Source organism: Sesamum indicum, linkage group LG12 (genome assembly GCF_000512975.1).
Source record: "Sesamum indicum cultivar Zhongzhi No. 13 linkage group LG12, S_indicum_v1.0, whole genome shotgun sequence".
Classification (NCBI taxonomy): domain Eukaryota; kingdom Viridiplantae; phylum Streptophyta; class Magnoliopsida; order Lamiales; family Pedaliaceae; genus Sesamum; species Sesamum indicum.
The window spans coordinates 4,194,529-4,221,234 of record NC_026156.1 but is presented as its reverse complement, the minus strand read 5'-3'; the positions used below and the strand labels follow the sequence as shown (position 1 = coordinate 4,221,234).

At 38.2% G+C, this 26,706-nt stretch overlaps 7 protein-coding genes and 1 non-coding gene across 9 annotated transcripts; 2 read left to right on the top strand and 6 right to left on the bottom strand.

The window, feature by feature from the left end:
* Nucleotides 639-3,062, top strand: LOC105175532 (pentatricopeptide repeat-containing protein At4g21705, mitochondrial). The gene is made up of 2 exons (XM_011097996.2): nucleotides 639-1,037; nucleotides 1,582-3,062. Exons 1-2 carry the CDS (start codon nucleotides 783-785, stop codon nucleotides 2,779-2,781), a joined length of 1,455 nt encoding a protein of 484 aa, XP_011096298.1. The 5' UTR covers nucleotides 639-782; the 3' UTR covers nucleotides 2,782-3,062.
* Nucleotides 4,776-8,120, bottom strand: LOC105175531 (monothiol glutaredoxin-S17). The gene is made up of 3 exons (XM_011097995.2): nucleotides 7,825-8,120; nucleotides 6,723-6,797; nucleotides 4,776-6,278 (listed from the first exon to the last, which is right to left on the bottom strand). Exons 1-3 carry the CDS (start codon nucleotides 8,005-8,007, stop codon nucleotides 5,046-5,048), a joined length of 1,491 nt encoding a protein of 496 aa, XP_011096297.1. The 5' UTR covers nucleotides 8,008-8,120; the 3' UTR covers nucleotides 4,776-5,045.
* Nucleotides 9,216-10,755, bottom strand: LOC105175527 (stem-specific protein TSJT1). Its single transcript, XM_011097991.2, has 5 exons — nucleotides 10,621-10,755; nucleotides 10,295-10,530; nucleotides 9,937-10,177; nucleotides 9,719-9,839; nucleotides 9,216-9,623 (listed from the first exon to the last, which is right to left on the bottom strand). The coding sequence occupies exons 2-5, from the start codon at nucleotides 10,492-10,494 to the stop codon at nucleotides 9,424-9,426; spliced, it is 762 nt and encodes a 253-aa protein (XP_011096293.1). The 5' UTR covers nucleotides 10,495-10,530; nucleotides 10,621-10,755; the 3' UTR covers nucleotides 9,216-9,423.
* On the bottom strand, nucleotides 11,189-13,100 carry LOC110013000 (endonuclease MutS2-like). The gene is made up of 4 exons (XM_020698207.1): nucleotides 12,529-13,100; nucleotides 12,396-12,441; nucleotides 11,821-12,276; nucleotides 11,189-11,555 (listed from the first exon to the last, which is right to left on the bottom strand). Exons 3-4 carry the CDS (start codon nucleotides 12,112-12,114, stop codon nucleotides 11,235-11,237), a joined length of 615 nt encoding a protein of 204 aa, XP_020553866.1. The 5' UTR covers nucleotides 12,115-12,276; nucleotides 12,396-12,441; nucleotides 12,529-13,100; the 3' UTR covers nucleotides 11,189-11,234.
* LOC105175530 (allantoinase) lies at nucleotides 13,649-21,108 on the bottom strand. 2 transcript variants are annotated; one of them, XM_011097994.2, is made up of 16 exons: nucleotides 20,876-21,108; nucleotides 19,767-19,860; nucleotides 19,523-19,643; nucleotides 19,227-19,300; nucleotides 18,713-18,789; nucleotides 18,360-18,396; nucleotides 18,197-18,282; nucleotides 17,950-18,009; nucleotides 17,585-17,718; nucleotides 17,323-17,449; nucleotides 16,827-16,982; nucleotides 16,648-16,758; nucleotides 16,409-16,519; nucleotides 16,242-16,340; nucleotides 16,023-16,156; nucleotides 15,676-15,930 (listed from the first exon to the last, which is right to left on the bottom strand). In XM_011097994.2, the coding sequence occupies exons 1-15, from the start codon at nucleotides 20,957-20,959 to the stop codon at nucleotides 16,025-16,027; spliced, it is 1,503 nt and encodes a 500-aa protein (XP_011096296.1). In that variant the 5' UTR covers nucleotides 20,960-21,108; the 3' UTR covers nucleotides 15,676-15,930; nucleotides 16,023-16,024. The 2 variants fall into 2 exon arrangements, with proteins under 2 accessions (XP_020553865.1, XP_011096296.1); XM_020698206.1 differs by lacking the exons at nucleotides 16,242-16,340; nucleotides 16,409-16,519; nucleotides 16,648-16,758; ... (9 more) ...; nucleotides 19,767-19,860; nucleotides 20,876-21,108 and adding exons at nucleotides 13,649-14,678; nucleotides 14,814-15,328 and having other exon boundaries at nucleotides 15,763-15,930.
* On the bottom strand, nucleotides 22,941-23,013 carry TRNAV-UAC. Its single transcript has one exon. It is a non-coding gene; the product is annotated as a tRNA-Val (tRNA).
* On the top strand, nucleotides 23,187-24,708 carry LOC105175526 (tetraspanin-19-like). Its single transcript, XM_011097989.2, has 5 exons — nucleotides 23,187-23,546; nucleotides 23,737-23,836; nucleotides 23,936-24,016; nucleotides 24,114-24,218; nucleotides 24,388-24,708. Exons 1-5 carry the CDS (start codon nucleotides 23,296-23,298, stop codon nucleotides 24,529-24,531), a joined length of 681 nt encoding a protein of 226 aa, XP_011096291.1. The 5' UTR covers nucleotides 23,187-23,295; the 3' UTR covers nucleotides 24,532-24,708.
* LOC105175640 (sphingolipid delta(4)-desaturase DES1-like) lies at nucleotides 24,895-26,702 on the bottom strand (the record flags this gene model as incomplete). Its single annotated transcript, XM_011098143.2, has 2 exons — nucleotides 24,895-25,989; nucleotides 26,586-26,702. Coding segments are annotated over 2 exons (951 nt in total), but the record flags the coding sequence as incomplete, so codon positions are not given.

The following is a 26,706-nucleotide window of genomic DNA, read 5'->3' as shown; positions in this document are numbered from 1 at the left end:
GGACGCTTATATACCTCAATTCAATCAATATTCATATAATTAATAATAATAGATAAATTTTAATAATTTACGTAAAATGAGATAAATACTCATATTTCTAATATTACATTCGTATAATTGTTCTAAGGTAGCCATCGCATTTCCCAAAAACTTGAACAGCCACTGTTGTCATCGCCAAATTATGGCAGCCTATCATCCACTTTTATGACTGAAAATGAGATATTCCATTCTAATTTCGCTTCTGTAATCGATTTTCATTGCAAAATCCGATCAAAAATTACATGTCAACAACAAAAACAGCATTGTAACAAATGTTGAGTTTTTCTTTCCCAAACTTTGAAACAGAAGTAAAATTGATATAACCTCTTTAATTAGTAAAATTGATCATATGATATGTACGTACAGCATAAATAATTATTATCTGGTAATATACATATATATATATAATATAATATAAATCATGCCATATTTTTTTGTACATTAATGATTTATTTACAACTTATTTTTGTACGTTTAGCGTTTCATTTGTGTCTTAATAGTATGATTGAAAGAAGAAGGACTAATCTGTCTCATCAGAAAAATTTTGGGCTGTAAAATGAAATGTTACAATTATCTGTTTAATCCTTTCAGATTCTCTTCATTACCATTTCACCCCGTCCCCTCCCCTAAAAGTCATAAACCCTCCCAAAACCTATTCAACTCGACTCTGCTGCTCTGCACTCTCCCCAAATTCCTCTTTGCTTATGTGAACGAGCAAGGTTCAGCTCCGGTTCCAATCTGAAATGCGATCCACTCAGCACGCATTCAAAGCCCTAATTCGAAATTACATAATCAGCAGCCGATGGTACTGCACGAATGGCACGCAAAAGAAGAAGGCGTCACTGTACGACAAAATCAGCCCCTTGGGAAATCCTAAAATCGACGTGACTCCGGAGCTCCAAAAATGGGTTGACACGGGCTATAAAGTTCGATTCGCGGAGCTCCAGCGCATTATTGTTGATCTCCGAAAGCGTAAACGTTTCTCTCAAGCCCTGCAGGTATGATATAAGCGATCATATTTAGTTTTTGGGATGTACTGCTGACTTGGTTAATTGTGCGAATTTTGTGTTGAAACCGCTGCTAGATTTAATTATTTTTAGAGTTAGATTCTGAGTGATGCGTTTATGTTGTACCTTGCTATGCATCTGTCGCCACCTTGCTCTCCCAGAAAATGGTTATGAGTCATGACCTTAGAGGTTCTTGCAATGATTGTGCGAATGCCAAGAGTTTGAACACACATATTTTGTGTAGTAATTTCATTTCTTGGGGGACGCAAGAATATATATTCGTTGTTTTACGACTCAAATGTATGAATTTCGTCTATTATACATAGATCATGCTGAAGAGTTGCTTGTGCATCAAATCTGTTTGCAGTCTTCTGTGAATTTGGCTTAAGCGGCAATACACAAGTAGGTTTTGTGCAGGACTTGCATGTAGTAGTCCTACAAGTTAACGACAAGAGTAATATGGCTCGCAAAATAAACCCACATATAAAGGTTAGAAAGGTTGCTCGGTTGCTGATATCCTATCTATGTCATACAGGTTTCTGAGTGGATGGGAACTACAGGTACCTACATATTCACCCCAGTTCAGCATGCTGTGCAGTTGGATTTGATTGGCAAGGTTCATGGATATTTGCAAGCAGAAAGATACTTTAACAGCTTGAGTGAGCCTGATAAGACTTGTAAAACATATGGTGCTCTCCTACATTGTTATGTCAGACAGCACCAAACTGAGCGGGCATTGACACATCTTAAGAACATGAGAGAGAAAGGTATTGCTTTGTCTTCTGTGACTTACAATGACATTATGTGCATGTACTCCAGTATCGGACAGAATGACAAGGTCCCGGAAGTCTTTAACCAGATGAAAGAAAATAATGTTCAGCCAGATAATTTGAGCTATCGCATCTGCATTAATTCGTTGGGAGTCAGATCTGACATCGAGGGATTGGAAAAGATTCTGACTGAAATGGAAACCGATGCCCATATTGTTATGGACTGGAACACATACACAGTCGTGGCAAAATTTTATATTAAGGCTGGCCTCAAATCTAAGGCGAACATTGTACTTAAAAAGGCTGAGGGAAGACTAGATAATAAAGATGGACTAGGATATAACCATCTTATCTCGCTCCATGCACAACTGGGAAACAGAGATGATGTTTTTAGATTATGGTGTCTTGAACAGAAATCCAGTAAGAAATGCCTTAACCGGGATTACAAAAATATGGTGGAGTCTTTGGTGAGGCTTGATGCGCTTGAAGTAGCAGAGAAAGTGCTTAAGGACTGGGAGTCATCTGGCAACTGTTATGACTTCCGGGTGCCAAGTGTGCTCATTGTTGGACATATGGAGAAGGGTTTCTGTAAAAAAGCTGAAGCATTACTTGAGCACTTGATGGAAATGGGCAAGGCAACAACACCAAATATTTGGGCCAGGTTGGCAACAGGATACTTTGAGAAGGGTGAGATGGGAAACGCCTTCGAGTCCCTAAAGGTAGCCCTTTCTTTACATGATTCGAGCAAAGAGATCAAGCTTGACGATAAGGTAATTGCAGAGTTATTAAGGGTGGTCTGTAAAAAAGGCAGCCGTGAAGATTGTGAAAAAGTTTTTAGTATTTTGAGACCAGTCGTACCATTGCAGAGACGGACGGACTACTCATTGCTGAAAGACTATGTTGCCAGTGGTAGGGAAATGGACAGACTAGGCCCGTCAATGGAGACATCCATTTCATCAGCTTGATTTTTGGTTGCAAGGAGGAAGATGTATGTACATCAGACGTGTTCAGGATAAAGGAGCCAAGATTAGCTGGCTGATGTGATCTCTCTCAAGCATGAATATGGATCTTAATAACAAAATTCTTGTTGCTAAGGGACTCATATCAAGATATACCAGGACATTAACCAAAGTAGCAATGGAAATTTTCGGTGAGTATATGTACAGTCCTTCGGGATTCATCTGATAGTTGCATATTTGCTCTGTGTTCCAATCACATGCAGTAGTAAATCCATATCCTTGTCATCTTTGCTAAGTTGTCCCATTGCTACCGTTCATCTTAAGGTTTGCTCCCTTCCAACTCCAAGTGGCCTGGACCTGTCGACGGTTGTCTTCCGTTTGCCGAGCACAGGCTCTCAAAGAGCGGCAAATTTTTCCTGTCTACTGATTAAATTTGATTAATTTATTTCACCAATAATTAGAAAAGAAAATTTGTGTTTTTTTTTTAATATCACTGCTCTCTAGTTTCGTTGCAGCTGAGACAATAGCAACATGCCCACCACCTACGTATACAATCAACTCAACGGGGGAAATGGGCGAGGTGGGTCCGATTTGGATCGGATTTAAAATGGGTCTAAATGAATAGATTTAAAATGACTTGGTTGTAAATGGTTGGGTTCGATTAGTATAAACTATTTTATTAATTTGAATATATAGATTCTAAAATTTCATACAATGGAAAGAGAAAAGAATAATAATTGAACTATTGAGAAGGTAATTATTACTTGTAATGCAATATGATTAAATTTGTATCACATGTCATTTTTGTTTAATGATCATGTACATTAAAATTTATTTGTTAATCATAAAATAAAAAAATTCCACTAAGTATCTAATAAAATACTATATTTTATCAAAATAATTTATAATATTTTGAATACTTATCTTTAATGAACAAGCCGTGCAACTAAATTTTCTATATTTGTTAGAGAGACATTTTTCATTTGTGTATGGGAGTCTGGAGATAGTGTATGTGAAAGAGATATGTGAGAGTGTGTGCATATAAAGAAAGAGGACTTGTAAAAGGAGTTATTTTGGAAAAAATTATTTAAATAATGCAAAATAAACAAAATTAAAATTGGTGTTTAAAAAATTTATGAAGTTAGGCAGAACTGCATTTTATTATTCTTTTAGTGCAAGAGGTTGATCTATTTGAAATAACAGTTCTAAATACTTATTATTCTTCTTAAGTTTTTGAAGTAGAAAATATATATATATATCTATACCATATATAAAAAAAAATTATTTTTAATTATAAATAGCAGCTACTTATACAATGATACCAATATTTTAAATCCATACCATACCAAAAAAAAAAAATCTATTTTTTACCCACAAGTAGCAGCGCTAGACCAATTCTTAATTATATACTATACAAAAAAAATTCTATTTTTACCATATAAGTAGCCGCCATTTGTAAGTGAAAATGAGTTTTTTTTTATATATAACATATATATATATATATATTCTACTTTAAAAACATAAAAAATAATTAATATTCAAAATTGCTATTTCATAACAATAAAAAATAGCAAAGCTGCAGTTTCATAAATTTAAACGCAAATCGCAATTCTGCCTAATTTCATAAACTTTTTTGAACAACACCAGTTTTATATATTTTTTTACTTTGTATTATTTAAATAATTTATCCATTATTGCCTGTGTATGTGTGAAGAAAGAAGATTGTACGCACGAGAGATGTAAAAATGTATATGCATATGAGGAAAGAGGTGGGTTGTTTTAATTTTTTTGTTATTAATTATGGATTAACCCATTAAAACTCATTAAACTAACATCTAATCCATTATCAGTCCATATCTAACCCATACAAAATATATTTCGCCTTGTTTTAGAATATAATAAATCCAATCCAACCTAAATTTAGTTAAGTTAGGTTGAACTCATGGATATTAACCCATTTTGCACCTCTACAATCAACCATGAGATCACAATAGGACTTATATTGCTCCTAAAGTAAGGTCGTAGGAGCCTTCAGCAGGTTAACAATTTATATCAAGCAACCCCACAAGGTCCAGGATATATCACATGAGAAGTTAATACCATAAGGAACAAACAGCAGTTATAGCTTCACAAAATTCTGCTAACACTTTCATGCACTCGGTAAATTAAAAATGTTCCTATTCCTTAACATCATGAAAACCAAAAGGACACCAAGAGGGACTACATGCATGGTTCATGCGGCAAATATTTTTGCTCGCTATTTAGTTCATTTACTCAGACAAGGTAACCTTCAATTCCCCATTGTTATGCAGTTCCAGCACAATATCACAGCCTCCAATCAACTCTCCTTTATAATATAACTGAGGAAAAGTTGGCCAATTCGAGAATGTCTTCAATCCTTGCCTCACCTCCTCATCTGTCAGAATATCAAAAGAACCAAATTCCAGACCATCCTTCTTCAGGGCATTTACTACCTTTGAGCTGAAACCACATCTTGGAGCATCTGGTGTACCTTTCATAAAAAGCATTATCGCTGAAGAATTTATCAACCGCTTCAAGCGATCCTTAAGAGTCTCACCAAAAGAGATCCCTTTCTCCACTAACAACTTATTAAGCTCTCCACTCTTTTGCATCTCCAATACTATATCTGATCCACCAATAAGCTCCCCCTCTATATATAGCTGAGGATAACTTGACCAATTTGAATACACTTTTAGACCTTGACGAACTTCATCATCTGTAAGAATGTCGAAACTCTCAAATGTAACTTTCTCCTGTCTTAGGATATCAACAACCTTGCGGCTGAAACCACAACGCGGTTCATCAGGTCTCCCCTTCATGAACAACATGACTGGGCTTGAATTAATTAGGTTCCGAAGGCGATCATTAAGAGCTGTACTCAAGCCCGATGCATCAACAATGCCACCCTTCCCACCATCAGGTTCAATGAGTTTCCCCTCATTTGGATCAAATACATTGATTCCATGATCTCTAAAGATCTCCCGAAGTTCTCCACTTTCATGCATAGCTATCGCAATGTCACAACCACCAAGCAGTTCTCCCTTACAGTAAAGCTGAGGAAATGTTGGCCAGTTAGCAAACTTCTTCAATCCCTCACGTACTTCATTATCTGTTAAGATATCAAAGCTTCCAAATTTGACCTTTTCTTTCTTCAAGATATCAACTACTTTTTGACTAAAACCACACTTCGGGGACTCAGGGTTGCCTTTCATGAAGAGCATGATCGGATGAGAATTAACAAGCTGCTGAAGTCTCTTCTTCAGCTCATCACCTATACCAGAAGGCAATTGAATAGGACTTGGTGATGCACCATTCTCTTTGGCAAGCTCCTTCACTGTTTCAAGGACGGTGGGCCCAGCAGCCATCCCAAGGCTAGCCGGAGCTGCAGGCTCCTTCGTACCGATTGATCCTGCAACTTTAGCAACCTTGTTGGCCAAACTGGAGGGATCAGCTCCTTCCAGTGTATCAACTGCTTTGCCATCCTAATCAAACCAAAATCACATCTATGGTTAGTGTGCTGACAGAGAGGAAAAGCAATAATAATGCCCCTACAATGCATTGGCTGGGAAGTACAGTCTGGCGGAAAAAACAGGTGCCATTTGGAAAGTGGGAAAGGTCCCAAATGTTGAGGAGGATCTGATTGTTTATTGGATGTCAACAAAGTTTGAATTCGTTAACCAGTACACAACATGAAAGCCATCAACTAACCAAAAAACTGAAAATGCTCTTCTCAATCCTCAAAGCACATCACGATTGGTTGAATCTGTTAAAAGGTTTCCAAGAATTTCTTGAAATAGTTGCTAATATTTATGCTAAAACAGGCATCAGCCACCACACTTTCAGAAAGGGAAAGGCCCTCTGCATGCAATAAAGTGAATTCCTTGTAGGGAGAGAACTGAAACTAATGATATCCTCTATCATCATACCTTAAAGAGCACAAAGAAAGGCACAGCAGAAACCGAGTACGCCTCAGAAATTTCAGGTTGTTCTTCAGCCTCTACCTATTATCAACAAGAAATTATGTCAGCAAGGCAGCACATGCTTGTACAACTTTCCAACAGCATTATGTTCCCTATTTGTCTTATAACTGATGTCACAAATTCAGTTCAGGTGCATTAAATCGATTCACAAGAGCAAGAACATCAACATGCAAAAGCAAAATATCCATGCGGAGACAGAAAGAAAATGAAATCAGGCAAGGGTCAAAACTGGAGCCCCCATTTACAAATTAATATGCAAAAGCAATCTCTATGACAAGGCTTATGCGTAAAGAAGATATCAAACTTGTTTTTCATATATACATACCCACTAACTTCCATAACAAATTTTTTCTCATCTTCCCATCTTCCAAAAAGGAAGAGGATTGAGATAGCAAATCCCCAGTTCTTAAGCCTGGGTTAGTAACCGAGGCATTGTAAAATATTTTTCCAATTGCTTCCTTTCAGGGGGTCAATTTTCAGACTCTTACAACCAATCAAACTTAATTCTGTAGAAATAGGGTAAGATGAAACTGATCTTATCAGCGCGGAGGACACACACAACTCTGCACCTTTAAATCCCTTAAATTGGTGCAACTCCTTATTTTTCAAGCATTCAAATAAAACTGTACACTCTCATCTTGGCTCAGAAATAGACTTAAGTTACCTTTTATTCAGAAGTTACCACAACAAACTGGGATTTGAAGCTTCAATACTTAATCGAATAATATATTTAAACTGATAATATATCAACATCACCCCTGTTGGTCACAAAAGTTAAATACTGCTTTCAAAATTTCCACGGATCGTAATTTCTCTATTCTAGAAGTTGAAAGTGTTAATGATCAACTGCAATCCACTCGGGCAATCATTTCTTAAAAAAAACCTTAAAAAAACACAGGAATAATAAGAGCATTCCCAATCATAAATCTATAGTTCTATATGCCAATACCCTTAATCAAACAAACACATAAACTCAATTTCACAATCACTCAAAACCAAGCGAGAGGGGATTACAATAGATATGACGAGAAGAAAAGAACATATATACCCTCAAGAAGCGGGCGAGAGGGAAATCGATGGAGAGGTGGGAGAACACTTGATCCATGTGCTTGGATGCCTCGCACCACGATGCCCAGAAGTGTAAAACTACCGGAGCACCCTGGGCGACAGTAGACTCAAGTTCCGCCTTCGATTTCACATCCTTCAAGGCTCCTCCGCCGGCGGCCGCCATATTGTCTGTGCACGAACTTCACCGGAGTAAAGGGCTACGCGACTGGTGAGAGCGAATCTATACTGTGGCCCTGGGTTTTATAAGAATATATAAAAAGGACTGATCCTCTTTACTGCTTTTCTGTAATCGCGTGTTTAAAATAAAAGGCGGTGGTTCTGGGAGAACTGCGACTTTTGTCCTTTCCAGAATGACGACTTAGAGTTGCGTGTGGATCGAACCGATATGATAATATCATAGCAATTGAATCAAAGGCTAACACCCAATGACCAAAAAATTAGACAAACTCATTTTTGAACTATCAAAATTTTCATTTGAATTCGCTACCATTTTTTCTTCACCTCATTCAAATTGGGTCTCATTATGATTTGGATGGTTTTAATAAATTTATTTTGAAAAAGTTATAAATTTATAAGATGTTTTTAAAGTTTTATAATATACATATATATATATATATATTGTGTGTGTGGGATATAGCTTATTATCTTGTGTATTTGTATTAAATGGTATGGTAACTTACGATAATTCAATGAAATGCTGAATAAATAAATATATTTGGAAGTCTTGAATATACTGAAAAAGATCGGGAGTAGGCTGCTCACATCACAAATGAATGTAGCTTACTATTTTTTTTAGTAAAAAATCAATTTACTCCATGTGATATGAGAAATAATTAAAAAAAATAAAGTAGTAAATTATTTCCTGTGTTTAAAAAAATAAAGCATATTACTCACTATCTAAACTATTGATAGGGGTAATTTATTTTATTTTTTGAAACACATGGGAATAATTTGGGCTAATTTTTTTTTACAGGGATGGTATTTGCTTATTTCACATAATACAAGAGGATAAATTGCATTTAACCCTTATTTTTTTCTTTCCAATATGATGGTTGTGATACTGCGATATCAATTTTTTTTATTGTATCGATGACACCCCTAATTTAAATTCTTTCTTTAATTTTTCCTTTTTTTTGTGAAATATAATAGATTAATTTATATATTTTATTTTTATTTATAATATATTTTAAAATATAAAAAATTATTATTATATGCGCTTAGGATGGCTTAGCACAAATAACTTTTACATAAAACAATCAATTATTGCTCAAGTTCATCCACTCAATGTGCTGCTTCTTTGAAAAAATAGCTGCAATAAAATGGCCTGTCCTTGCATTGATTCATCGTCACCACGAGCCAAACAATGTTCGATTGATGAAATTTCGACCACTATGATTAAGAAGTTGACCGTTTTGAGGAGAGGGCAACCATAGGTACTTGACATTATTCGCTGCCAGGTTGAAGTTTAAAGCAAACATGGGAAATCCCAAGTGTTTGAACTATATTATTAACGCACTAGAGTTATTACAAACAGAACAAGTAAAGTGAATCTTGGCACTAACAAGGAAACCATGAGCTCTTACTCTCCTTCGACGACGGTGGCATTGGCCCAATTTGCTGCACTGCCACTACGAGGGATGCTGTGAAGTCTGGTGAAGAGGTCCACTTGGAAAATAACAGCACTTATGTTTCCTTCCTCATCCTCTCTTGGGATTCCTCTTACCTTGTTCAGAGGATGATCAAAACTGATTAGCCCGTTCCCGCTAATGAATATGCACCCTGCATAATTTTTGGCAAACGAGATGGATAAACACTTTTCACAAACGACCGACGATTCAGAACACTAATGAGTTGGTAGCAAAAAGTGCCTTTACCAGGAGGGAAGGGCGTATAACATTTTCCACAAGCTGCAGATATGACATTAGGGTCATCCGTGCATACTAACGACCCATCGGCTGCAGTTCCCCAGTGAAGTTGCACGCATCCATCACGGTCCTGGAAAAGTTTTATCCAAGAATTTCAATCAGAAGTTAGCAAAATATTTTCCAAATAGCGATCTAAAAAGGAATCGAGCATGTAAAGTTTGGACTACCCTGGCAAGGAAAAGGGTTGAAGTTTTTGAATCAAACAGAATGAAAGCAAATTTTCCTTCGAGTTCTTTGACAACTTGATCGGGAGGATAGGGTGCACGATCGCGTAAAACTTTATAAGCCTCGATGATTATCATGGCTTCTGTAGCTTGTCTCGACAGCCCGTAGTGTCGTCTGAGGTCACAAGTGTTGTACAGTGCGCCAGAGAATATGCAGAAGATATCATCCATCACTATAATACACCTGGTAACAGAAACGATGATGATAATGAAGAGGGGTTAGGAAAAATTGATTGATAAATGAAAAAGTTTCCACACTTCAGATTCCTGTACTGATGCATGAGAGAATTGAGTGTAATACCTGGGATGTGCCGGATTTTCATCTCGATGCGACAAAGCCAAGAAGTTCCCACTGGAGAGGTTGTAAAAAGTGGAGTCTGATCTCCATGAGCGGAAAATTTCTGCAATTTCTTCAGGGGAGCTGTTCAAGTGATTCCTCCCAACAGGAAGACTCAGCTCTTTCGGGGGATTAGCGATTGATCTCTCGAAAACGGCCAACATCTTTTTGGAGCTGGGATTGGAAAACTATAGGCAATACTGGTAATGAAACTAAGCATAAATTCAGAATCAAATTCAAGTAGATAATGATGATGTTCAAGATAGTTGGAGCAGTCCTTATCCATATACCTATTTTCTGCAATTGAAAATAAATGAGAGCTGACAAAGTGACGTGCTACCACCAAAGGCAGTCATGTAGGTGGCACCTACTGCTCTGCTCGTTTCTGCGGATGTACGTGTAATAAGAACCTGTGAATAACAAGAATAGAACCAAGAGTGAAGTTGGTGCCATGTGCGATTTTGCAACTGCCGAAAATCATTTTGCGCTCTTCAAGAAATGGATATGGACTCATCTGTGTCACTGCCAGATGAATCCAAATAATTCTGCAGCAAAATTAGCTCGACCCATGCTGTTAGGCCTGGCCGTGTGATGACATACATGATAACTCATGTTCACGTGCTTGGTTCTGACTTCTGAGGTGGTTAACTGGCAATGCACCCACTAGTTAGTCGGAGTACTCCTCTGAGGGCCATCATTGTAAAGCCACATCTACAGTATACAGACGTTCGACTTGCTTGAACTTGAGGCTTTCCCGTCGTGTATTCTCCAAACACATTTTTTTTTATGGTCTTCAAGGAAATAACTCATCATTTAAACTATACATTAAAATAGAATATATTCATGCCTTTCACAAAATTCAAAGAATATCACTGCCTTCTTGATAGCTGATACAATCACACGTTCACTTGATATAGGCTACTGTACAACCATAATTCATTGGGCTTTCCTGTTCAAACTTTGCAATGCGTGGATGGTTTCTTAGTAGTTCAAGCACACGCTCCTTCAAAACTCCAGTGCCCATTCCGTGTATAATGAAAAGAACTGACTTAGACCCTCTGGCATTGATAGCCATATTTACATGGAGAGTAGCTTCCTCGAGTCGCATGCCCCGCAAGTCCAGAGTGTTTTTTGATGTCTGTACTGCCGGGCCATAGGAAACCTCATCATCTTTCGTGGTTTCTGAAAGACTTCTCAGATTCTTGAGTCTCTTCATCCCTTGACCCTACAATATTAATTCAATTACAACAAGCCTTTACAAGTCTCCATATTGCCATAAATTAACATGACATTAGGAAATCAATTTACATTAATTCTGTGCTGAATACAAAGAGCAAACACCCTCATAATGCACTATAAGTTATATGTTGATGTATGGTTAAAATTTGCATCCACATAGTGCACCTTTTTTCTGGAGAAAAATATGTTTTTATGGTTGTTGGTAGACAATTTCTGTGATTGCCAAGGTTCAGTTACCGTGCACAACATACCTTTCTTCTTGATCGTGGGGCTGACACCGTTGCACCATTACCATCTGCCTGTGGACTAATACTGTTTAAGTTCAAACGGACTCTGATTTTTCCGTATTGAACAAGGACTGTGTTATCATCAGATGGAGCTTCAACTACAGTAGCCAACTTATTCCCTAAACCCTTTATAAGGACTCTCTCTCCAATCTGAAGCATATGGGAACTACTGGCAGTTCTATCAACAGGAAAATCACCTGGAGGCTGATGAGCTTGAATAATGGATGTTATGGCAGATTCCGATTTCTTCAAAAGCATATTTAAGTGATCTGGGCTGCTATTTCTTAATTGCTTCTCAAACTCTTGTACTATAGTATCAATCTCAGCCTTCACAACCTTCAGCTCCTGTTGAATCAGTTGGGTTTCCTTTGCCTTAAGAGCTGCTTCACGCACATCAAGATCATCTGCCTCTTCATGAATCTTCAGTAGGGGGAGAGAGCAAAATTAAACATTAAAAAAAGCATGAAATATTGTGATTGTAAAACTGGGTACTATGAAGGTGAATAATTATTCCAGCACAAGTGCCCTCCTCCCATCACCTGCTCTTGTTAAGCTCAAATAGAAGGTTCCAAGCCTAATATCCACCTAGTCATAGGCAGCCTTAGATTATCAATTTATCACATCACAAGTTGTGTGAGAGTTGGTTATGGAGATCATTGTTTATGGAATTACCTCAGTGACACCGCTCCACTCTAGAGGGCTGGAAAATAATTGTACATGACAGTCTGAACAACCGGTCACATTATCACCCATACATGGAACAAAAATATAAATAAAATGGAAGCTTGGGCCAGAAAGTAATAAGAATTAGTTTCTGTCGGAATAAAATGCATGTGCATACTTATCTACCGTTTCAGTAACTTTTGGAGCTCTTCAGCGTGTAGGAAATGTTTGGAATAGCTAAGTTAATCGAGTTGTCAGGACAAATGCAGGCTCATTTTGATGAAACAGTTTGACTGGAACTGAGCTCTTCATTCCTAACTCAACTAATACAAGCATGCAATAAATATCGCTTCAATAGGCATGATTAGGAAGTAGTCTTCAAAACTTTAACAACAGAAAAACTAAATACATAGTTCAGTGCTAAGCCAAGTACAAATCTCATATAAGAAAACACAACATACCCTAGCAGTAATGGGGCCAAGACACCTCAAATAACCCCAGATCCTTTGGGACCAAGAATTGAACTTAAGATCTTGATGTATATGTGTTCAAAATAATAACGAGAATTCAATTTTCCACAAAATTTTGGAAGTCTTACCTCGTGATAAAGTTTCATTATGTCTGAACAAAGAGTGGCGGCTCTTTCTGCCTGAATTTCTAGTTTATTTCTCTCTTCAGCTAGAGACTGATAGAGCAAACTATTAAACTTCTGCATCTTTTCTGGTGTTAGCTTCTTTACCCAAGATTGTGCCCGCTCAATTATTTTTCCATCAAAGCCGATGGTTCTGGCAATACTTAGTGCATTTGATTCACCCATGCTTCCCCAAAGAATCCGATATGTAGGCTGCAGACTCTCCAGGGAAAACTCCATAGCCGCATTCTCAAACCGTGCATCTTTTTCTTTTAAACGAGTTAAATCCGCATAGTGGGTTGTCACAACAGCCAACTTTACTCTATCCTTGAGATATTGCAATATGCTGGCTGAGAGAGCCACACCTTCTGAAGGATCAGTTCCACTTCCAATTTCATCAAGAAGGACAAGAGATCTTTCAGAAGCCACTTTCAGGATTTTACAAATTCGTGATATATGTCCACTAAAGGTTGAAAGACTTTGTTCTAGAGACTTCAATAGGACAAGAGAATTTTTACATCAATATGTGTTCAACACCATGTTAGGGTCAAGTAAGGAAACAGCAAATGAGGGAGTGGTGACAAAATCGATTACCTGATGATCGCCTATATCTGCAAGAACAAGATCAAACCAAGGAACCTGTGGATGCTTTTGTGCAGGGAGGTACATACCAGCTTTCAACATTATAGAAGCCAACCCTAGAGTTTTCATGGAAGCAGTTTTGCCTCCTGTATTAGGTCCTGAGATTACAACCACTCGTACTCCATCTCCAATTTTAATGTCAACAGGCACTGGAGAAATAAAAGCACCAGGCACTGTATCAGATTCTCTGATGTCAGCTTCTGAAGAACATGAACTCCTAGACGTTGAAAGATCAAAAGGTTTCCTCAGTGAAGACTCAAGCAGCAACGGATGTTGGATACTATTTACATCTACTGCGAAAGAACTATGCTCAGAGTACTCACAACTTGCTGAACTGAAATTCGGATATACCCCATTCATCCACCGAGCATGAGCAGCTCTTGCAAATGCAAGATCTACTTCCAATACTCTATCTAACAAATGCTTGATCTGTCTACTAGATTTTGCAATTTCGGCGCTAAGAAAACTTAATATGGCTTGCTCCTCTACCTTTTCAGAATTTGATAGCCTAACTTCCAGATTATTCATGTCAATTGCCTCTCTCGGTTCCATAAAGTAGGTTGCTCCAGAGCTGCTGGAGTCTAATACTACTCCATTAGGAAGTAATGATCTATGTGTGGTTCTGATAGCCACACACATCCTTGATCTGCGTTTGGTAACCAGAGGTCTATCAACTCCGCCAGCCTGAAAGATTTTTGCTGAGACCTGCTTCAGCATTGCCTCTAAATTTTCCATGTTCGTTTTCCTTTCTGCCCTTATTATTTCCAGGTCTTCACTAGCTCGGTCAAGGACTACTGAAAAATTACAATCCAAGCAAAATTCTATCTTTTGTTCCAATTCCATCAGAAAATCGCAGTTTTGAAGAATTTCTAGCAGCGCAGAATACCTGTATGAAGACACAAAAAAAAAACTAAGAAACAGCCAATTACTTGCTAACCAGGGAATTTGCACCAATTTTTATAAAATTCTTTTCCCTTTCGACATACTGAATCAATAATAAGGATCAAGCAATACCACAAACCTGTCGGACGAGTTACTGCGCGAAGAAATCTCCTCCAACTGTTCGATCAATGATCTAGCCGATCTTAGAGTCCTACGTACCGAACAAAGCTCGCCTATCGAGAGCATTTCACCTGCAAGGGACACTTCAATAATCCGCGAGACATCTTCGATTCCCGAAAAATCCAACGGCTGAGAGATTGCCACGGCCGCGGAGGTCTGGGCGAGGAGACGCCGGCTTTCGCTTGGGCTTTGTCCCAAGGGAATACTTGCAGATTGAGCCGCTCTGAGGCCCATAGAGGTGGAGGTGAAGGCGGAGAGCTGGCGGCATACTGCGGGCCATTCCAGGATTTTGAGAGTCTCGGCTTGGAGTGACTCAGCGAGTTTGACTCGCTCGGTCAGCGGCTCAGCGGAAAGGACAACGTAGGATGTGGTGGTGTGGCGGGAGAGTATACGATGCGGCGGAGATGTGTTGGAGATGAGGAGGCTGTGGCCGAGTTTCATGGAAGGACAGTCGCAAGATTTGAATTCCTTTCCCTATCCAGAAGGAGAAGAGAAGAATTGGTGCGAAAATTCAGCTCAACATTACTCTAAAATCGCGACTTTTGAAAACGTGCACGTGAAACAACTTCTGGAAAGCCCATCAATTTCAACTCAAACATGAACCATCCATGGCATAATTTTCCAGAGATCAACCAATAATCGACAACTAGAAACATAGTTATAATAAGCAATCAATCATGAATTACAGATTATCAAGAACTCACGCATATTGAGGTGTTCTTTTTACTCAAAATCCAAGTTCTTGAGTTAGTTTGAGGAGAATGGTGGGGAGGGAGGGATGAATCAGTTATTAGGCAAAAGTAAACAAAGCAAAGAAAAGCTACATTATTTAGCCTTCTATTCAATTCATCACATTAATGGAATTTGAATGGAAAAACTTGCTCATTCAAGACCCGAATGTCAATTACATCTAGTCGTTCATGAAACTTCGATACATCTTTTGGGCTGCAATTCATTATGTACACTTCAGCCTTCATCAACAATTCTAGAAATTCACAAGCAGGATTGTGAGCAGAGTCCTAATACATTATTCCGGCAGCTGCTAAACAATCTTTTCAGCCATCTAACATGAAAACCTGGTACAGGGAAAAACAAAAAGAGGAAGAAACGATGAGAAGATTTCAATAAGGTGAAGTTAGCAAAAGCAAGAAGATGTATTCTGTTATACCTTCATTTGGCCAAGATTGGGACACCACAAGCAACAGGGGCATGCTTCCCCCCCTCTTGGTAGACAAGGTTACCGCTAACAAACGTTGCTAAAACCTTTCCAGAGAGTTTTGATCCCATGTACGCTGAAATATTCTGCATTCACAAGTAGAATTGAATGAGTGAATGGAGAGTTGAGAAAAAAAAACGAGTTAAAAAATGAAGCCAGAAATATGCAGACCGGATGCTTAAGGAATACGGGATGATTATCATCAAGTTCAAATTCAACTTCAGGTTCCCAGACGACGATATCAGCATGATTTCCTGTTACAATGGCACCCTGCAATAGCAACAAAGTTCATATTAAGCCTGACACTATCGACTCCAGCATAAGAACTTTGTTATTACCTTTAGATCTTGGCCAGCAAGCTTTGCAGGCTTCTCACTCCACCATGAAACTAATTGATGGAGGCTGATTCCGTGTTTACGTCCATATGACCATGTTACAGGCAGAACAAACTGCAAGAATTTAATGATGATAATGATTAGGATTCAGTAGAAACAGCTCAACAAGAATTTACATTGACCAAGAAAAATTAGATATTAATTAATTGGCCTGGAATGATTAGCAAGTGGTTGTGCTGCACCTGCAGAGAGGATATGCCACCCCATGCCTTGAGGAAATTGCCCTCATTGAAGAGCTTAAGTTGGGGAGCTGAGGGTGAGTGATCGGAGCTCAACATATCGATGTCGCCATCCTGAAACATAATAGTGAAAATTTGAAGATGTTTAATAGTGTAAAAAGAACTACCAAACTTGATATTACCATCAAAGCAGCCCAGAGTTTTTCTTTATTATCTGCATCACGGATTGGTGGAGCACACTTGAAGCGTGTATCTCCATCTTGGATTTCTTCAGCTGAAAAGGCCAAATAGTGGGGGCATGTTTCAACTGTAATCCTATCACCGCTACTCTTAGCTTCCTAGAAATGTAAATTTCACTCTTAAAAGGGATGAGAAAAAATGAATATTACTATAATAAAGTCATACCTCTTAAAACATTAGTATCTGAAATTCAAGAATCAAGCAGGCTTCAGAGTATGTAATGAGTTCTTTCTATCATTTCTCAGCACAATAAACCAGTACATGTCCCAGTTAAATGTTTGTTTAGGTGTCAATTCACAAATAGAAGATTATTATTTAGATGAATCACATTTCCTTTAGGATTAGTTTCCGAACTTTTTCTTCAACTTTGGCTTCCATGAGCAAATACACAAATGACATATCAATAAGTCAATTCCAACAAGCAGATGGAGAAAAAACCTTTATAAGTTGTAAAGAAGATCTGGCGTCAGCTAAGTGAACAATGTGAAGATGAGCTCCTTCAGAAGAACCTCCGGCCCTAGTGTCTTTGGTTACTGTTAAGAGCTCTTTTATTGCTGCTTGTTCCCTGAATAAAAAGCAAATGCTATCACAAAAGACTTGCCATGGTTGACATTAGCTAAGTCTTGAGCTCATCCTCCTAATTTGGGGCTAAGTATACCAAAAAACAATGCCTTCAACACAATATAAACTCAGATCTCACCATGACGCAGGCCTACTCTTAAGATAAGTGGAATAAGATCTAGGATTGCCAGCAAGGTCGTCTTCGGCTTCTGGTTGAATCTCAGCATGTACAAGCAATGGCCTTTTATATTTTGCCAGTACTGAGAGCCCTTCCTACAGAAAGCTACATATATCAGACCTTATCATATTAATGGAGGGAAACGAGCATCATACATGCTCATATATAATACCTGATGGCATGATGTTACATGCAGTGTAAGCTACATATATTGAGTACCACTTGCATGAGAGATATCTCAAAGAATTTCAATATCATATGTGTACAAAGTAATTGAAGGATCCATTAACTTTTATCTGATGGTAGAAAAATAGCCATCTGGTTACCTTTATGTGGCTGGAATTTGTCATGGGAAAGTCGTTGATTCCTGAAGGACACATGAAGGACTATAGAACACGAACATAAAACGTCAGATGGCATTCATGAAGTACAAATTGGACAGTAAAAGCTGAAGTATATGACAGTATACTCTGATCAAACATCTTTGGTTGTGGCCTCATCATAAAAGTGAACATTTTCATAAGTATATTAGTGGTAACAGCGTATTTATTTATAATTAGTGTTTGAGTGAACCTTCAGGCCAAGTGCTCCAGCCTCAAGAAGACGCTCCAAAGCAGTTGCATTAAATGCATTTTCCGGCACCAGACCTCCCCAGAAACCTGGTCAGGAAAAGAATCAATAGTGCGTACTAAAATTAATATGCCAAAGTCAATTGTAGTAAGTAGAAACAGCATACCAACATCGACAAAAATCCTCCCTTGAGCAGCTTTTGTCTGAATTCATGAGCAAAATGGAAAGGACAAAGTCAGAGTGGGCAACAATCAAATATAAATAGGTAATGACCATTGGTGATCAACCACGACACCTAAGAAAAAGACAGAGTGACAGCTAATATACATTAACTATAAGGCATAAAACCATGCCTTCTTTGTTATCCTCTACAAGTTTTAGCAGAGAACTTCAACTGATTCAGAATGAGGATAACTGCTAAAAGAGTGAGTCATTGCAAATGAGTAAAACCAGAAGCCAATTATGAAGTTGGGTAAAGGCTCCAGTTGGAGGAATTCGAATAAAATCGCCATACTGTACCTTAAGTTTGAGTGTCTCTTCTGAAACTGTGGAAGGAAAATTATTCAAAGGCATGTCAATCAATGTTGTGATCCCACCTGCAAAAGCATAGTGAAATAAATAGTTCATTTCACAAGAAATTAGGAACATAGGCATCTAAAAGCCATGTCATTTAAACACCTCCAGGTGTATGTAGTGACTTGACTCATTAAGAAGAATGGCAACAGTAAACACATATATGTTCTATTCACAATGAAACAGCAGGGCAAAGCAGCTGATGATTCGTATTTGGAAACTGGGTCCCGAACTTGATTCTACAGAACTTCTACATCAGTCTAATCTGTCCTGGGTGTATTGACGAGTAAATTTGAAACACGAAAGATAAGAAAGTAGAAGGCACAGACATGATTGGATGTTAGAGTCGTATGGACAACTTATTTTTTCCATATCAATGTGTGACCAGTCACAAAATTAAGTAGCCAACCAGAATGAAGAGCTGGAAAGAAAACCAATAATCTACTTAATATCTACCTACCAGCAGCAGCTGCTCTTGTCCCTGAAGGAAATCCTTCCCATTCTGTTCTTCCAGGATCGTCAAGATGTGTGTGCCTGCCATGCACAGAACAAATTTTCTTTCTCTCAAAATCTTTAAGAAAGTATCATTCATTAAAGGGGGCAAGGGTGAATTTTTCTTTTTCTAAAATAAAAGGGACCTCAGCTTTTTTACTCAAACTAGGAAAATTCTTAATTGAGTTAGTTCCCTAATCATCGATATTGTAAAAAGAGATCGTAAAAGGTAAACAGGTAGAAGGAAACAGTTTTAAATCTTACACATCAATCAATCCGGGCATAATAACAGCCTCCCCATAATCAATTACTTGCTTACTCCAGGTATTCGCACGCCAATCATCTCCCTCAACAATGGATTTGATCTTGCCTCCTTTTACTTCAACTGTTCATAATCCACATTCAAGAAATAGATTATGATCAAGCCAACTAAAACTAAATTAATGACATAAAGCTGCTGCTTAATAACATTAGCCAAAGAAGAAGGAAACAATATCAATAGACTGACCTGCACCAGAAATGATCGCACTTGGTGTCACAATACGCTTGCTAGCTATCCAATAGTGTCTGTACTCTATAAGGCTGCACCTGGTCCTGTAAGACTGCCAGAAGAAGCATTTATCCACTCTGAGCAATAACATTGAAAGGGCAGTGCTTTGAGAACAATATAGGAAGGAATTTGTGGTGTTGAGTTCTTCTTGAGGAGGGTTAAAAAATTTTAGAAAACAACAATCTGAGAGGGAAGCTGTTTCAAAATCATTTATTCTTTAGCCTTGATTCTTCTCTCCCATCAGACCCAAGAATCTTTGATTTTTTTCTCGTGGAATTCGCTGTATGTGAAGCATAATTATTTTCATGCCCTTTAATTCAATCAATGGGAGGTTAATTGAATGGCCACCGCTTTCAGTATACTTGAAATTATTTCACCAAGAAACAATCCGCTTTCAGTATTCTTGAAATTATTTCACCAAGACACAATCCAGTCACGTAGCACAACAAAGATCAGAAATTAGTATCAAATTTACAAGTGCAAAAGGCATAGAAACTCACAGGGGGCCAAAAATCAAACCGTGATGATATTCTTGGAAAATCTTTTTTTCTGGAAATCAAGAACTCGAGAAAACACTATACTCAAAATAGATTTCGGACATGCATGCACGATACACTGACAGAGACGACGCTGCGTGTTGCTAAAGCACAAAACTCGTGAAAGATTACTCCGATTTGGGAGAAAGGGTATCCAAGAATTTCAAGAAAAGCATATGCATATTCATGTGGTGCTGGGGAAAGCAAAATCTTGATGATCTTGAATCATCAATTAACCAAGAAATCAGATGAATATTCTTGGTCGTGCATATCCAAGAATTTCAAGAATAACATACATTCATATTCATCTGGTGAAGGAAAACCAAACTCTCGATGATCTTGGATTATTGGGTAACCACAAATCAATCCAAGAAAACGATATCAATATTTGTATAGCCCAATTTTCTTGAATCGTGTATACCCAAGAAACCATGGCGAAACAGCTTTTCCCATTAATGGAAAACCCAAGATTTTCCAAGAAAACAAGAAAAGAAAACATGGGCCTTGAAAACAGAAATCAAAGCTACAAACCTGCGGAAAGATATCGAAATACAGTAGGATAAGAGATGCAAGAACTGGCAGAAGAGCAAGAAGTCTCAACTTTCCAGACTTCATGTTCTCCGCCACGCTTTCTCTCTCTCTCTCTCTCTCTCACACACACACACACACACACACACACACACACACTCACCCTTCCACTCCCTCTCGCTCTCACCCTCACTCTCACTCTTGTCTTATTACTTTGGTAGTTTTCTGTCATTCAACGCATCGACCTGTGTGTTTACATATATGTACTGCTATTTTCCAACCTCTATACGCAAAAATAAAAGGAAAGAAAATATGAACCAATAATAGCAACTCCAAATTTCATGGAACCAATAAAGATTGTGCGGTTCAAGACTGGCTCGACCGGTTCGCTTATCTTCGCCATAGTTGTAAGCCACTGTGTCACCAACCAATTAGATTGCACACAAGTTGTACCCCGTGACAGCCATCATCGACCTTATCTTACCACCTTACCTTTGTTTATAACCAAATAATTGCAAGATTCCAGTGGCAACTAAGACAAAGATGACCCCACATTTCTTTAAAATACCAGATTCCACTGGTTGGTGCTGATTACGACGTTTGTTATTAGTATCCGTGCAGTGGATCCGTCCCCAATTTTAAATTCATTTTTTGTCAGAATATTTATAAAAATATATTTTTAATTCCACACGCGACAGAGGTCAACATTTTTAGTTATTCGATTTATATGAATTTTAAAACATATATTTTTCAATAATTTTTTTTAAAAAATTGTGTAAAACGAATGATCAAAAGTGTAGACTCGTTGTTATGTGGGAGAATAAATACAATTTGCGATTTTGGTACAAAATAATTGAATTTAATAAGAAAAGGTAATGTGGAGTGATTGAGAATTAGAAAAGAGGTTGAAATGGGAAGTAGTGAATATTAGTGGATCATGATTCATGTCCCATTTCATCTAATTACAGTATCAGTAGCTACCTTTAGTTAAGTGGACATGAGGGAGCAGGGAATTCCCGCCAACCACTAGCATTAGTATACTACTGTATTGTTATTGTTAATAATTAAAACGACGGCGTGCGCATAGTTTGGAATAGGCCAACCAAGTGCTAATTGGGTTCACACAGTACAGACTACAGTTCACGTGACGGCATGGCGGAAACCTTTTTTTCTCTGTTGCGTTGCTTTGCTCCAATCAACACTTCCTAGTGGGGACTGACAGGGGTACTAACCCCCGATAAAGAATGGCAAAAATACCCCTCAATTTCAGACAAATAACAAAAAAAGAAAAAGATCCGCGTGCTAATTATTTGGTCGGGACGTTGAATTGACCCGACCAGTTCGACCTGAGATCCATACCCAGATTATTATCCGTTGGATCTTCTGACAGGTATTCTTTCAGATATTGCCACGTGAAGCAACCCAATATAGTATGAAAAACTATAAATATTGCAATCATAAACGTTTATAGTATGTGTATTTAATACTCTTTCGACCGCATTAAAGCCTTTCAAATCGTTTTTCACTCCACTTATTCTAACGTAAGCATCACGGGCCTTAGTTGGAGGCTTCACATCAGGCCTAACATGTTTCTTTGTTCTCAAAATTCACATAACAGGGAGCTTTTGGATCGTCAACGACCCGATCTACAACTATCAATAGTTCACGACCCGACCCATTTTAACGACCTAGATGAGGAACCACCAAAACCAACAAATCAATAAACAATTATATCCATATATTAAAAATTATTTAATATTAAAAGTTCACATTTTTAAGGGATTAGGATCCATAGTATCATACTTATTAATGGGCCGGAATAAGTTCTCAATTTCTTTAATTATGAAAAATAATTTCATAATATTAAAATGAAAAGAACTTCTTTTCATAAAATTATTCACTATGGATATAAAAATATTAACTTTAGATGGGATTCGAATCATAAAAAGGCCATATTACCGGGCCTGTATGTAGTGATTCGGAGCCCAAACCCAAATAGCTCTTGCTGGTAATAGATATTTTCAGCAAGAACCTCCTGATAAAATAAAAATATGATACCAATGAAAAATGATGCTGCCCAGGATCGAACTGGGGACCTTTAGTGTGTAAGACTAACGTGATAACCACTACACCACAGCATCAATTGACACTCACATTTTTTATTACACCACAGCATCAATTGACACTCACATTTTTTATTTATTACATACATATAAATCAGCTTTGCTGTCTCTATCATGTGCTACCAGCTATGCTTCTGTTGCCACTTTAGAGTTGAAATCACCTTTCGTCCGCCACATACAAACGCACGCTAGTAATTTCTGGGAAATTTCCTCACTCTTTCATCCATTCAATCTCTTGTTTCAAATAAATATCCATACCTAGTAAATCCTCCCATCATTACTCAACAACAAGAAACATAAATGCATGTGCTGACTCTTGCAAACACTTCCAAGGTATTACAAACGGAGCAAACTGCAAAAGCCCGTAACAGAACAGCAACAATTAAGCAGCTGGCTCAAATGGTTACGAATTGGCTCAAGTTAGCCCTCAAATTCTACAATTCCAGCATGGGGCTGGGGGGCATTGCCATAATCGTATACGGTGTTCTAATGATCCGAGTTTGGCAAACGGATGAAAATGGCTCGTCTTCTCACCATATTTCTATTCCATGGTAAACTTATTCTCATTCTTGATTATAATGTTACATGTTGTAGACATATATATGTAAAGGGGTTAGCTCGATTCTTGCATGGTGCCCATGAGAGAATTTTTCATCCTATTTCAGTTTGAGTGCATGTGTAAGTGCTAATCCCTTATTCTTCTTCCTTTCTAATTTTATCTCGTTCTTGATGCTTGTGCAGGTTCTTTCATGCTTTCGTTGTTGTCGGCATTGCTTTGTGCGCAACCACCTGCCTAGGCCACATTGCTGCAAAAACAGCTAACGTTCCTTGCCTCTCTTGCGTATCCAACCATCGCCCTTTTACTCATGTTGTGTTTCCACTCCGCTAGTGTTTTCTTGCACTATATATGTACCTTTGATTGCCTTAACACCAACCACAGTATATAAGTGTCGTTCTGCTGCTGTTCCTGTCAGAGATTGTGATCATGGCAGATTTGTTTCTGAATCCTAACTGGGAAAAGGTACTCGTGATGCTGAATAAAGACACGCTTGTTCCATTTCCAGACCTCTTAATTCTTCATCTTCAGCTTCTCTGACTGCTCGTGTTTGTCTTGTCAGGAGCTACCAGAAAATCTATTCGACAGGATTGATGAGTTCAATGATTTTGTCAAATCAAATGATTCCATCTGGAGATGGGTTATCTGGTCGATTTTTCTAGTCCAGGTATCATGACCGATTGATCGAATTATGTTATGCCCTGAAGTAATGAGGATGTCATGATATAGTTTTCTTACTGGCAAAATCAGGCAGACATTTTTTGTTGTCATTTTATTTTCGCTAGAGCATGTTTGATAACCTATAGTATTACAATGAAATTCTCCGAAAAATGCAGGGTGTTTGTGTCCTCTTAGCCACAATTCTGAGGACTCATGAAACAAACGAGGTTGATGGCTACGACGGTGAAACGGAAGACAGGGATTCGCGACAACCACTTCCACTTTTGGCCCGTGCGTCAGTCGATGCTTACATCATCTGAAGTAATCTCAGCCAGAAGGTGAAATCCTGGGATAAATTTGCATCTACTTGTTCTTGGGGATTTTCGACAAATTACTGATACTAAATTTTCATACTGTGATATGCTGTTCTAAAGCGTGATAACTGATCTCACTTTTAATAATACAATTTGCTTGTGGTATCATTTTGGTTTCTAGTATTTTTGTCTGAAAAGAACTTGTTTCTGTGAGCTGGAGAAGTGACCCAAATAGCATAACAAGGCATATTATAAGCAACAGCAGCTATTCATGGCAGGAAAGGTCAATCGAGAACCCAAAAACGCAGAAGAAATTATTACTATCTTGCCTAATGTAAACGAGTGCAGTATCTACATTCTGCCCGAATAATTCCTAGTAACTGTGTACTTGTAATTAACCCCAAAAAAATGACCCATGTTTATGGGAAAAACATTCGATTTGACTCTATTTGTCTCAACAAGAAACAAATAAGATCCACACGTCTAAACAATGAAAATTAATTGGCACCATATACAAACTAATCATCTAAAATGACAAAAACAAATGAGAGTATAAAAAATGAAATCACTCGTAGTAAACTAGTAAAAATGAGGGCAAGAGGGATTAGATAAACTTGCACCGCAGAGCACCTATTCAGATTTATTTGTCGACTTTGTTGATATATTCCTCTTCATCCGGCTAAAAGGGCCGATTGTTCTGTCCATGATATACATGTAGATGACCTGGCTCCAAGATCTATACGAATCCAAATGGTCATAAAATTCGGGTGCAATCTCCTTAACCTTGTGAAGCTTGCTCCCAGGTATTCTTGGGAAATCGTGGTGCTCGTTGTGGTAGCCTACGCTCCATGTCATCAGATTCAGAGGACCGTAGTAAGAGTAGGTCTCTTGATCTGGACTGAAAACGTAGTGTTCTGAGATAAAGTGGCCGGCCATCGGGTGCATCCCCCCTCCAACAAAGGTAGACAGAATCAAATAACCAAAAGACTTCCAGCTCCAGAAATAAACCAATGCAGCATCAAGGGCCAGTTGGATGATAAAATTAATGAACTCCCATAGGCCGGGAGGTTTTGGCTTTAGAAAGAGGGGCCGGAGTGCATAAAAGAATAGTTGGAGTACGACCCATATTGATTTCGTGATGACATTTCTCACAAGCTTGGCTTCAGTGAGACTAGGAACGTCCATATCAACTCCGTCCACACCTTGGAACCGGTGGTGTTCGAGATGATACTTTTGGAAGGTGACGGACATGGGAACCCCAATGGGAAGGTTAGCAAATATTCCTAGCCATCGGTTGTTGACTGGAGTTGAGAAGGCTAGGTTGTGACTAAGCTCATGAATAGCCAAGAAAAGATTGTGATTCAGAAAAGAGCCGAAAAAATAAGCCACTATTAATATATTCAACCAAGATGCATTGTAGAGGAAAGTTGCGGTCCATAGCTGAAGCAATACAACTGCGGCGATCTGCAATTCAAGAAACGACGATGAATAAACAATTGAAAATCCCATACTTTATTTCAATTAATGATCAACCCTGCAATGTTCAACTATGAATTCCACTTCCCAAATGTGTAACGAGGCCATAGCATTACAATGCGGAGGAAGATCAGCAATCATGTTGACGTCAAATATAAAACCATATTTTCACAAAAAATTGAACAAGAAAACAGGATTTTGTCTGAAAAGAAAATGGAAACTCTCGCCACCGTTAAACCCGGCCTAAAATACAACATGTGAACAAACAACATAGAAACTAGCAGTAAAATTGGATATCTTGACTTTACCAATCAAACAGTAGCTCAGCGGAAGCATCAGAGACAGACCAATTGTGCAATAAGATTAAATCTTTGACCCCATTACTAGGAAAACAGCAAGAAACAAAAATGTGGGAACACAAAAACAACAGAAAGAGACCCAATTACAAGAGTATATTACTATCATCACGGGTCTCCAAAACCAAAAGACGAGAAACAAATAAGAAACACTGATGTGATGAAAACAATGAATTTTGAAAATCTAAGGCGACCATTTGAGAATTGTAGGAAGATGAAAGTAGTTACCTTGAGGAAAGCAAAGGGGTCAGGGCCAAAGAGTTGTCTGATTTGAGGGTATTGAGAGAGGATCTGTCTTCTGCGAGAGGCGTGTGGCTCATCTGTGTATGACCAGAAAAAATCTGTACCC

Bases quoted from the DNA above. Each gene is read 5' to 3' on its own strand.
- LOC105175532 (XM_011097996.2), top strand. From the start codon at position 783: ATGCGATCCACTCAGCACGCATTCAAAGCCCTAATTCGAAATTACATA. The intron at 1,038-1,581 runs GTATGATATAAG...TATGTCATACAG, and splicing joins GTTTCTCTCAAGCCCTGCAG to GTTTCTGAGTGGATGGGAAC.
- LOC105175531 (XM_011097995.2), bottom strand. From the start codon at position 8,007: ATGGCGGCCGCCGGCGGAGGAGCCTTGAAGGATGTGAAATCGAAGGCG. The intron at 6,798-7,824 runs GTATATATGTTC...TGTTGATAATAG, and splicing joins CTCTCGCCCGCTTCTTGAGG to GTAGAGGCTGAAGAACAACC. The intron at 6,279-6,722 runs GTATGATGATAG...TGGTTTGATTAG, and splicing joins CTTTCTTTGTGCTCTTTAAG to GATGGCAAAGCAGTTGATAC.
- LOC105175527 (XM_011097991.2), bottom strand. From the start codon at position 10,494: ATGTTGGCCGTTTTCGAGAGATCAATCGCTAATCCCCCGAAAGAGCTG. The intron at 10,178-10,294 runs GTATTACACTCA...TTCTGTTACCAG, and splicing joins GAAAATCCGGCACATCCCAG to GTGTATTATAGTGATGGATG. The intron at 9,840-9,936 runs GTAGTCCAAACT...AAACTTTTCCAG, and splicing joins CAACCCTTTTCCTTGCCAGG to GACCGTGATGGATGCGTGCA.
- LOC110013000 (XM_020698207.1), bottom strand. From the start codon at position 12,114: ATGCTTTTGAAGAAATCGGAATCTGCCATAACATCCATTATTCAAGCT. The intron at 11,556-11,820 runs GTATGTTGTGCA...TTAATATTGTAG, and splicing joins CCCCACGATCAAGAAGAAAG to GGTCAAGGGATGAAGAGACT.
- LOC105175530 (XM_020698206.1), bottom strand. From the start codon at position 15,831: ATGAAGGCTGAAGTGTACATAATGAATTGCAGCCCAAAAGATGTATCG. The intron at 15,329-15,762 runs GTAATTGACATT...CCTTCTGGATAG, and splicing joins AGTTTCATGAACGACTAGAT to GGAAAGGAATTCAAATCTTG. The intron at 14,679-14,813 runs GTTTGTGGTATT...GTCTTCATACAG, and splicing joins CGCAGTAACTCGTCCGACAG to GTATTCTGCGCTGCTAGAAA.
- LOC105175526 (XM_011097989.2), top strand. From the start codon at position 23,296: ATGCATGTGCTGACTCTTGCAAACACTTCCAAGGTATTACAAACGGAG. The intron at 23,547-23,736 runs GTAAACTTATTC...ATGCTTGTGCAG, and splicing joins CACCATATTTCTATTCCATG to GTTCTTTCATGCTTTCGTTG. The intron at 24,219-24,387 runs GTATCATGACCG...CGAAAAATGCAG, and splicing joins GGTCGATTTTTCTAGTCCAG to GGTGTTTGTGTCCTCTTAGC.